Raw genomic sequence first — 10,276 nt, forward strand, 5'->3', positions numbered from 1 at the left:
GAGGATGGCAAAGCCCCCCAAAACGCTGTGCTGGGGCTGTCCTTGGGGACGTCAATGATGTGGGCTGGGGCTCCGCTGTGGTGGGGCTGTGTTCTGGGGATGGTGGGGCTGGGAAGAGGAGAGGGGCAGCATGAGTTGGGGGGTGCAGTGAGTTTTACCCTATTTGCAGGGTTTTATAAAGAACTTTTCTAAAGTTCACAGACCGGGAAAAGGAGGTGGAAATTTCCCACCGCCCTACAAAGCACAAGGGCCTTCAAACCCCGGGGGATGAACAGGGAGTTGGGAGGCAGAGGGAAACTCAACATCTAGTGCTGCCGCAAAAGCTGGCGGTGCTGGGGGGGGGAGCGGGGGGGGGGGGGGGGGGGGGAGGTGGAACGGGGAGGCAGAAAACACCAGAGAGCGGTGGAGCAGCCCCCCAGCGCCGCCCGGCCTGCGGGGTCAGCAGCCCTAACCATGTAAAGGACCCCTCCAAAGGAGCAGGGCAGACCCTGCTGCCCGTGAGCGTGGGGAGCAGCACCGGGCACCCCCGTCTCCCGCGGCCGGCTGGGGCTGGCAGGGGAGGAGGGCTGCAGGGAAGGATGGAGGGGAGGAGGGCTGCAGGGAGGGAAGTTGCGGAGGAGGGATGCAGAGGGGGAGGACGGAGGGCTGGCGGTGCGGTTGGGTGGAGGACAGCACCATCGTGTGGCACAGCGGCTGCCTGGCCGCAGGGACAGGAACAGCCGAGGGCGGGGGGGGCTGCAATGCCGGGCTGCTGCAGCCCCCGACCCACGGCCAAGGCCAACCCCCTCCCGAGAGAGACCACTTCTCCTCCATCCCTGGGACGGGGCTTCACAGCCGGCACCTCCCGTGCCTCAGTTTCCCCCACCGCAGCACCCCGCATCCCAGTGCTGGGCCCCAGCCAGAGCAGCACGGCAGGGACAGCACCCCACCACTAACACCCGCCACCCTGCAGCTCTGGGGCCCAGCCCCAAGGCCAGCTGCGAGCAGAGCTGGTGTGTCCCCGGGGCCAAGGGTTGGGGACAGGTTTGAGGACAGCAGGAGGGGAAGGACTCAGGGACAGACAGACCAGGGGTGTAGGAATTGATGGGTGCCATCGCCTCACCGCTGAAGCAGAAGGGTCTGGTGGCTCTTGGGGATGGCAGAGCTGGTGGTGGCACACGGATGACAGCAGGACAGCCCCAGGCTACCTACACACCTTGCTGCCAGACACAGCCGGACACAGCCCACCCCTGGTGCTCCTGCAAGCGCCTGCCCCCCCCAGCCCAGCAGCCACGTCCGTCCCGGCCCTGGCAGGGCTGTGACCATGCTGGTGCCACCACCAGAGCCCTCCCCAGGGCAGGTTATCGCCCAGCGAGCCCCTCGGGGCTGCCTGGTCCAGAGGGGACCGGCCACCATCCGCAGCCACAGGTGGAGCCAGTGCCCGGGGAGGCGGCGGGTGGCCGAGTCCCAGACCACGCTGGCCCCACGCTGGCCCCCCGCCCTGCCGGCGCGGAGTCTCCCTGGCACCTCGGGGACCGGACACACCTCCGGCCGAGCGGAGCTGGGGGTTGGGGCTTTCCCTTTATAGCTCCCCGGCTCGCCAGTGCCAGCCGCACTGCAGGACAGCAGCCGGCAGCCCCTCCGCGGCGATGGAGCGGGCTCCAAACCTGGTAGGTGACTGCACGGCGGCTCAGGGCTTGCTCCTCGTTTTCCTTCTTTAATATAACTATTTGCGTGCTTGTTTACGGATGGCTACCTGGGTTTGTTTGCTTTGGAGATGCATGCTGTGGGCTGCCGGGCACATTGCTGGCACGCCTGGCACGGCGAGGATGCAGCTGCCTCAGAGAGCAAAGCCGCGACAATCCGACCGGGCAGTGCGGCACCAGATGGGGAAAACAGCCCCGGCCGAGCGGTCCCTGCCCCAGGGCACCACGCACCTTTGGGCAGGGCTGCGGGACGGCGGGCAGGGCTGCGGGACTGACGGCGGGCAGGGCTGCAGGGACACGAATAGCAGGGAGCAGGACTACAGAAAGCAACTTTGTTCACCGCTGGGCAGCCTGCCGGGTGTCAGCACACGGGAGCTCGGCCCTGCGAGGCCAGAGGGAGAAGGAAAGGAAAAAGCATCTTTCTTTTCTCTCTCACCGTCCTCAGAGCACAAGAGGGAGGGAGAGGAGGGTTTGGATAAAGATCCCATTCTTGACTGTCTCATCTCTAAAGCTCCTTTTAAACCAAAGGCTGCCCAGGTACAGCCTGAGCTGAGGATGTACCCATCCCTCCCAGCACACGGCCGCCCCGGGGTGGGCAGGGAAGGGACTGGGGACAGCTTGGGCAGCGCAGGCAGGGGTACTTTGGGCAACACAGGTTGTCAGCTGCAACCAGAGCGAGGGGCTTTGCAGCCACACGCATCAGCTGGGGCTTCGGCTAGGGGCTCACCAGGACTGTGTGCCCACTACCCCTGCAAACTGCCCTCGTGTGCTTCCACGGGTCTCACCCGCAGGCCAGCGTTGCCCTTTGGGGGTTGCACATACCACCCCAAAGTCGATGCGGTCCTGCCATCACCAGGTGACCCATGGGAGGTGGGAGAGCTCCCCTTCCACACCAGCCCTGCAGCCTGGGCAGCCACGCACCATTCTTCTTCCTCCTCAGCTTCTCCTCTGCATCTTCACCTTTGCCATGGTCCTGGTCCCTGAAGCAAAGGACCAAAGTAAGGCAGCGAAGGGCAGGAGAAGGGGCCTGGCACGGCCCCCCACAGCCACCCCTGCCCTTGCTTGGGCCCCAGATGACCCCTATACCACCATGGCAGACTACGAGCGCAGTATCCAGGACATGGTGCGCCAGCTGAGAAACAGCTCTGAGCCAGGTGACACCAAGTGCCAAGTCAACCTGAGGCTCTGGAGGTCCAACCGGAGGAGCCTGTCCCCCTGGGCCTACAGGTGAGCTTGGGGCAGGGACCTTGGGGACATGCATGGTGGCTCCGTGCCAGCAAGCACTGCGGGAGCCATGGCTCCAGCATCACGGGGCTGCAGTGGCTGCTGGGGGGTGCAATGTGACACAGCACCCCATTTCACTCTAGGGAAGCATTGCCCTGCCCATGCTCAGCCACCCACTGCCCCCTATGTCACTGTCTCTCCAGCCTCGTCTTGCTTTCCCTCTCCTCCAGCATAAACCACGATGCAACGCGGATCCCGGCAGACATCCCTGAGGCCCGATGCCTTTGTACTGGTTGCATCAATCCCTTCACGATGCAGGAGGACCGCACCATGGCCAGCATTCCCATCTACAGCCGGTTGCCCGTCCGCCGGCTGCTCTGCCAGGTGCCGGGTGAGGCGGGGCACCAGCCCTCTGGGAAGAAGTGTCACAAGAAGTACCAGATGGTCATGGAGACCATCGCTGTGGGCTGCACCTGCATCTTCTGAGGTTGCAAAGCTAACCCCTGCAACTACCCGTGGGCATCTAACCAGCTTGCTCTTGCTTTCCGAGCTTGCCCAGCCCTCTGGGAGAGGGTGACCTGGCTGAGCATCAGGGTGAGGAGAGCCCCTGTGCAAGGCGATGGCAGCTCCAAGAGCTCCCCAAAATTCCCTGGCAGACTCCGTCAGCCTCAGCCCAAGCAGCCACTTTGGGGACACCCAGCATGGGGGCAGCCCCCGCAAGTCACCCAGCTATGCAGTCTCGCAGCCGACCTCGCAGCGAGACACCGCCCCAAGCCCCCTCACCTCCAGAGAGGAGCTCAGCAGGGCAGGCTAGGGGAGAGAGGGAGGCAGCTGCCCCCCAGCTCCCTGGCTGGGCAGGATCAGGCCTCCTCCCTCCCCAAAGTCCCCATTTGCCTTTGCTCCATCAGTGCAACAGCTCCGGGAGCGCCAGTCCTCCCCAGCCCTCCCACAAATTCCTCTGCACTGGGCCCGGCAGCCCAGGGAGCGGGGCAAGCGGACGGTGGCTTGGGCAGCTTCTGAGGTCTTCAATAAAGCGCATCGCTCACCCCTGTCTCAGCTGCCCCCTGCCTCGGCCCGTCACACTACCCCTCTGCCCCTGCCCCCCCAGGGGTGGGCGCTGCCCAGCCTTCTTCCAGCAAGGCTCTTCTGCCCCCCAAAACACAGCCGAGCCCCAGGCTCAGGGAACCCTGGACACCCCTGGAAACAGGGAGCACGTGGCAGCAGGCACCTCTCCCTGCGACAGCCCACCCAGCACGCCCATCCCTGGGGTGCCAGGGCAGTGAGCGGGACTAGGCTCTGTGCACGCACGGCACGGGAGAGGCCACGGGACCTCCTGCCCCAGCTGGAGGGACCAGCCCTGCCACCAAATTTCATGGGGACAAAGCCAGGAAGGTAGGAAAGGCAGAGCAGGAGCCAGGCAGCTCACTGAGGGGCAGGACCCTGTTCCTGCGCAGGGCCAGCACCCATCTGCTGCTGACACCAGCCAGCCTCATCCTTGAAAGGTCCCTGAGGTCCCTCCCAAAAACAGATGCCCAGTGACCTTTTTTCAGAGGAAAAGACGGAGGCTCCTTCCAGTAGAGCCTGGGGAAGGAGAACAGGGAAACTGAGGCACACAGCATAGACACGCAGCACCACTGGACAGAGACTGTATTCCTGAAGGCAAATCATGTTCAAGTAATCTGGGACACAGCATGTCCCTTCTCCCCCAGCCCCAAACCCCCTGGTGTCCCCAAGGCAATAAATACTCCCCAGGCTACTCCACACAGAAGCTCCCAGCCCACCGCCTCCCCCAGGCATCACAGCTCGGTCTTCACCTTGTGCATCAAGTCCTTCTGGTCAATTTTCTCCAGGTCCTGATGCCAGCGATTGTAAGCCAGCAGGGCCACGTTTTTGGCCGCCACCGCTATCATCTCCATGGAGCTGGCCACCCACTCCACGCCGCTGAGGTAGTAGAGGTTTTCATGGAGCACGATGGGTGGGAGGGACTTAGCGGCATCATAGCGGGGATACGCCTGCCACTCTGTCACCTGCACCGAGTAGTAGGACCTAAAGAGGGTCTTCAGCTGCTGCTTGTCCAGTGGCTGCTGGGAGAGGACACGCCACACCGCAGCTTCCTGGGGCTGCTTGCGACGGAAAGCCGCTGAGATGTTGACAGGACAGATGTTGTCCATGGCATTGAAGAAAAGGTCAGGGGTGTCGGTGGTGAGGATGCTGGTGAAGGGGAAGAGCTTGGGGTCGGGGAAGCCGAAGTAGGAGGAGTTGAGGTAGCCATGCACCACAGAGGTGACAGAGGGCTGGAAGGCTCCTGGGAAGTCGGCGATGGGAGGCTCAAAGTTCTCAAAGGTGAAGTTGCTCCTGCTGGGGTGCAGGGGAGTCGTCACCACCACCATGTCGTAGAAAGCTGAACCCTGGCCTTCGCTGCCCTCATAGTGCACCTGGTACAGGGCTCTCCCTTCTAAAAGGAGATGGTGGACAGTTAGGAGTAGCCCTGAGCCCCATGCGATATTGCCCTAGCCCTCTTTTTTCTAACATGGCCTCCATCCCCTGGTTTTCCAGTACACACCAGTGCTGGACCATAGCACTTGATGGTTGCGGATGAGTTGCTGATGCTTTAGGGCAGTGGAAAGAGCATTTTTATCAAGCCTGTGGAAGAAAGCTTCCAGAGAAGCCAAACCCAGTGGCTTCTAGGAGCTCTAGGGCAGCAGAGCCCAGTCCCAAACCCCAGCTATCCGGCCCTTCGCTGTGTGGAGAGCAAGCCTGCAACAGGGACAGTGCCACAGAAGAAACCTGAGGGTCCTCAGGAAGGAGGGAGGGGAACCTCTAGGCCAAGGTCTGTACCAAAGGGCCCCCAGGTGATCACATGAGGGGAGGAGAAGGACGGACCCCCAGACCCTGACCCAAATGCTTTACCAGGACCAAGATGCTCTCCTGCCTCCCAAGGCTCCCTCTCTGCCCCAGCATCCCCATGCTGCCACCACCCACCTGTCACCTTGGTGGCACCCAGAGCAGACCCCATGCCCAGGCTCACCTGAGCTGTGCAGAGAGATGCCTGTCACCCTGGCTGGGATGACGTTGGCTTTGGTCAGCTTCAGTAGACCCGAACACACCAGCTTGTTTCCTCCTTCCACCGCCCAGGTGCTGCCCTGGGCCCCCGCCAGTGACATGGCTCCTGGGGAGAGGAAGAGGAGGGTGGCTTAACAGCCTACCTGGGGAGGGGACACCAGGAAGAAGAGTCACATGGGGAGGGAGAGGGGATCCCTGGTTTCACCTGCAAAGGCGGGCACCAGCACCGACTGCCCATAGCTGGAGCGCAGGACGGCTGCGATGACATCATCCACGAAGCGCTGCGTGACGCCCACCTCCAGCAAGGACTCCGCCACCGAGCGCTGCGTCATGTTGACAAAGGCGTCACCCCCCAGCGAGCGCAGCAGCTCCTCCAGGCTGGAGAAGGCATAGCCGTGCGCCTGGTACTTGTAGATCCTGGAAGGGACGGGAGCACAGGGCACTTGGTGATGCCCCAGTGCCAGGGAAGACCCTCTGTGTCCCCCCAGGCTTGCAGGCTCTCCTACCTCATGAACTTCTCCATCACCTCCTCCACCCACATCTGCAGGCGCAGGAAGCTGATGCCATAGTGCCACCAGAGCCGGAAGAGGTTGAGCAGGTACCAGTCGGTCTCCTCCAGGACGAAGTGCTCCCCGCTGAATATGGCGCTCTTCCCCGCCACCTCACGCCGGTGCTTGAGGCCTGCAGGGAGCAGAGGGGCCAAAGCCTCGTGGGGCTCACACACCTCCCTGGGACTGGCCAGCTGCTGGGAAAGGCCAGTGCCAAACACCGCCACGGCGGGAACATGGGCAAAGAGGCTTTTGGAGGAGATTTAGGGAATGTGAGACCCCAGGGCACTAGGGTCCCAGCCACGCTCTATATGTTGGGAGGGCATCCTGTGGAGTTGACACGCTGCTGGCTGGGACAAACTGGTGGGATTTTGTGATCCCCCTCCCGCGCACTAATTCCACCAGTACCCCTTCCTCTGATGCTCTGCAGGGCTGCCCCATCCCTTTCTCTTCCAGGGCACAACAGGGCTGGGGCGCAGGGACAGCAAGGGGGTCACCAGGGTGCCAAGGTGCACTGGAAGCAGCCCTCCTCACACCCCCAAGGTGCAGCCCCCCGACTCAGGGAGGGAGGCCATGCAAGCGCTGGCGTGCCCGTGCTCACCCAGGATCTTGACGAAGTCCTGCATGTGCAGACTGAGGGCGTGGATGGAGGCTCCCCTGCTCTCGTACTGCTGCTTGTTCACGGTGACGGTGGCCAGCCGCCCGCCCACACCCGCCGGCTCGTACACGTCCAGCTGCACCTGCGGCCCGAAGTGCTGCTGCAGAAAGTAGGCGACGGCCGAGCCGCCTAGCCCGGCGCCCACCACGGCTGCCGGCAGAGAGGGGCGAGGGCGGCCGGGTCAGCGGCGTGCCCCGGGAGAACAGGAGGGCACCGCTGCCCCCCGCCCGGACCCCCGCGCTCCCCCCGCCGCGGGGAGGGAAGGGGCCCGCGCCGCCTGCGAGGATGCTCCACCGCACGCCCGGCTTCCGCCGCGGAGGGGTGCCGGAGCTCCCCGCGGGGCCCCTCTCCCACCCCCGGAGACAGGCAGGCAGGGAGGAGGCCGGCTGCTGCCGGTACCCGGGATGGGTGCCCACCCCCCCCCGATCCCGTGTGCCCTCCCGCTCCTACCGATGCTGCGCGGCGGGGCGCGGGCGGCGGCGGGCGCGGCCAGGAAGGCGGCGAGGGCCGGCAGGAACAGCGCGGCGGGCGGCGGGGCCATGGCGCGGACGGCGGCGCGGAGAGCGGGTCCCGGCAGCGCCCGCCCCGGCCCGGCCCGCCCCTTACCGCAGGCTCGGCCCCCGCGCCCCCCGCTGCCGCCCCGCCCCGCCCGGGCAGCGGCTCGGCCCCAGGCGGGGAGCCCGCTCCTGGCGAGCGGAGGCGGGCCTGCCCCGGCCCTGCGAACCTTCGGCGGCGGGAAGCGAGGGGGAGCAGGGCGAGCGCGGGGAGGGGAGCGGGCTTTGTTGCGCAGGGCCGGAGGGATGCGCACAGCCTCGCACTGCTCCCCAGCACAGGGGCAGCACCGGGGACACAGCAGCGGTACAGAAGCGGGCCTTGTAATAACTTATCGCCCAGCGCTTATCCTCTGAGAATGGCACTGAGGGGCAGAGGAGACCCTCCACAGTCAAAACTGCTGCGTGTGCCACACGAACAACCGCGGCACAGCCACAGCGAGGATCCTCAGTGCCCTCTGTCTCTCACACGCTGGCGGTGTGTCCACCAGGATCCCGCTCGCACTCAACCCAATGGCGAACCAAGGGCCCAAACCCAGGAGCTCCCCCCCAGCACCACCTCTCTCCCACTGCAAGCGTGCTGGGGGCTGCGGCGTAGCACAGTACTAGGGCCAAACTGCTGCTGGAGCATGTTTTCTGTGTGCTGGCTCTGCACATTGGTGACGGCAGACAGTGCTCAGTTCCCGGCTGAGGGGAGCAGGCTGGATCCTGCGTGGCTCATGCATCAGCAAGGGCATTTCCAGCTTTTGCTTGTATTTTCTGCCCTGGGCAAAACAAGGTGCCTGACAGCAAGGAGCTTGTGCCATAGGGATCCCATCTGGGAGCCTGCTGCTGCTCAGATTACAAAGGATAGCAAAGGCTGAGCAAAAACTCTGGAACAGGTAGGACGTGTAAGTACAGACCCAGAGCCTGCTGCAGCCCAGGGCTGGCTCCATACCAAATGACAAAATTTATTTTGAGAATACGTCATCTGAACTTTGTCTCAGGAGAAACACAAGCACAGGCCCCCTCCTTTCCCCCAGCCAGGAGCTGCTTCAGAGTTCCTGCATGGGGGAGCACGCACAACCCAGGAACTTGTGCGTGAACATTGGGGGGGGGCAGGGGGGCACAGACAAAAACTACCGTTGCTCAGTTCACCCAAGTCCTTACAATGGGCAGGATCAAACCCCCAGGATGGGGAGACGGCATTCTCAAAGCTGCTTAAAACCCAGCACACAAATATCTTTGCAGCACACCTCAGGTTTTGACAAGCTCTTAACTGGCCTGATTTTACCAGTGCTGTAGGCGACAAGAAATCTGGCTGTGCATGCAGCGAGGCTCCTAGGAGTCCAGGTCAGCACCGCTCACGATTGCCTCCCTCTCATGGCACACCGGGCCCTGCTGCAGGCGTTCTGCAATACCGTGCCATAAGCAGAATGCTCGTGCTCACCAGCTCCAATGCTTTTCTGCAGATGGTGGTGGCTGCGGTTTGAAAACTCCCAACTCTCACTGTTGCTGCAGAAAAAACCAGCAGAGCCAGAAATTAACTAACACAGCAGCAGGCAGCAATATTTCCTGGTCTAGTCTGGTTAGCCAACGCCGAGCAATGCCACCGCAGCAAACATGGAGCAATGCTCACACAGTTTAGGCAGAAGGAGGAAGAGCCCCTCTAACGGGACATAACCTCTGCAATCACAAGGGGACTTTTCTGGCAGCTCTTTAGCATAGAAAGAGATCTCACCCCATAAAGGCCATTTGTAAATGGTCTTTGCAAAAGTTTTTTCTAGCAAGAAGTGCCCAGGGGGATTCAGAGCTTCAGGAGGTGGGCAAGCAAGGCGCACCGACATGGCACCAACTGTTACGAGACCAAGGCAAAACCAGGAATGGAGGCCTGCCTATTTTTGCAGAGGATGCAGGAAAGGAGAATGTAGATCTGTTACAATGATACTCCTGTAGAGAAAGCCTGTTCTTTTCTCCAACAAATCCCTGAAGTCATAACCCGCCTGTGGATACCGCAAGCGTTAATACACACGTTAAGCCATTTGAATTGGGCTGCCACACAGTACGCCTGCTCCAACACACCACACACAAAAGGGCAAAAATGCAGCAAAGCGAAGCTGTGAGAGAATAGACTGGCAAAAATAAAACCAGATATCGAGATTTCAACTGTTAGCAGAGTTCTGCGGAATGAACCACCACCAGAGGCTGGCAGGCAGCATTCCTCTACACCACGTCTGTGAGTGGACTTACTGGGGACAGACAGGGAAGCACCAGAGACCACCACACCCGGTCAGTTTATTGGCACAGAAATCCCCAACAACTCACCTGTGTGAGGAAAGATAACACGCACATGCGTGTGGCCATTTCTGGGAGTCCACCTAAAGCATTATTAATAAAAGGTAACAAATAAAAAAGTTAACAAAGTACTGCCATGGAATATAGCCCTTATTTTAGACAATCGGAGCAGGAAGAGCGAGAAACCTTTCAACCCATGGTCCCACCCAATTAAAGTGGCAGTCGGAATGAGCAGCAGGTTGGGACAGGGAAAAAAGGAAAAAGCAACTGCAA

The 10,276-nt window shown here is 62.0% G+C and overlaps 2 protein-coding genes across 2 annotated transcripts; one reads left to right on the forward strand and one right to left on the reverse strand.

The window, feature by feature from the left end:
* The first annotated feature begins 2,671 nt into the window (after window positions 1-2,671).
* On the forward strand, window positions 2,672-3,738 carry IL17B (interleukin 17B). The gene is made up of 2 exons (XM_010297715.2): window positions 2,672-2,912; window positions 3,140-3,738. Exons 1-2 carry the CDS (start codon window positions 2,776-2,778, stop codon window positions 3,393-3,395), a joined length of 393 nt encoding a protein of 130 aa, XP_010296017.2. The 5' UTR covers window positions 2,672-2,775; the 3' UTR covers window positions 3,396-3,738.
* Window positions 3,739-4,530: 792 nt separating this feature from the next.
* Window positions 4,531-7,789, reverse strand: PCYOX1L (prenylcysteine oxidase 1 like). Its single transcript, XM_075766472.1, has 6 exons — window positions 7,629-7,789; window positions 7,122-7,328; window positions 6,479-6,653; window positions 6,178-6,389; window positions 5,938-6,078; window positions 4,531-5,364 (listed from the first exon to the last, which is right to left on the reverse strand). Exons 1-6 carry the CDS (start codon window positions 7,717-7,719, stop codon window positions 4,706-4,708), a joined length of 1,485 nt encoding a protein of 494 aa, XP_075622587.1. The 5' UTR covers window positions 7,720-7,789; the 3' UTR covers window positions 4,531-4,705.
* Between the last annotated feature and the right edge of the window lie 2,487 nt (window positions 7,790-10,276).

The sequence above is a fragment of the Balearica regulorum genome, chromosome 14 (assembly GCF_011004875.1).
Source record: "Balearica regulorum gibbericeps isolate bBalReg1 chromosome 14, bBalReg1.pri, whole genome shotgun sequence".
NCBI classification, from domain to species: Eukaryota; Metazoa; Chordata; class Aves; order Gruiformes; family Gruidae; genus Balearica; species Balearica regulorum.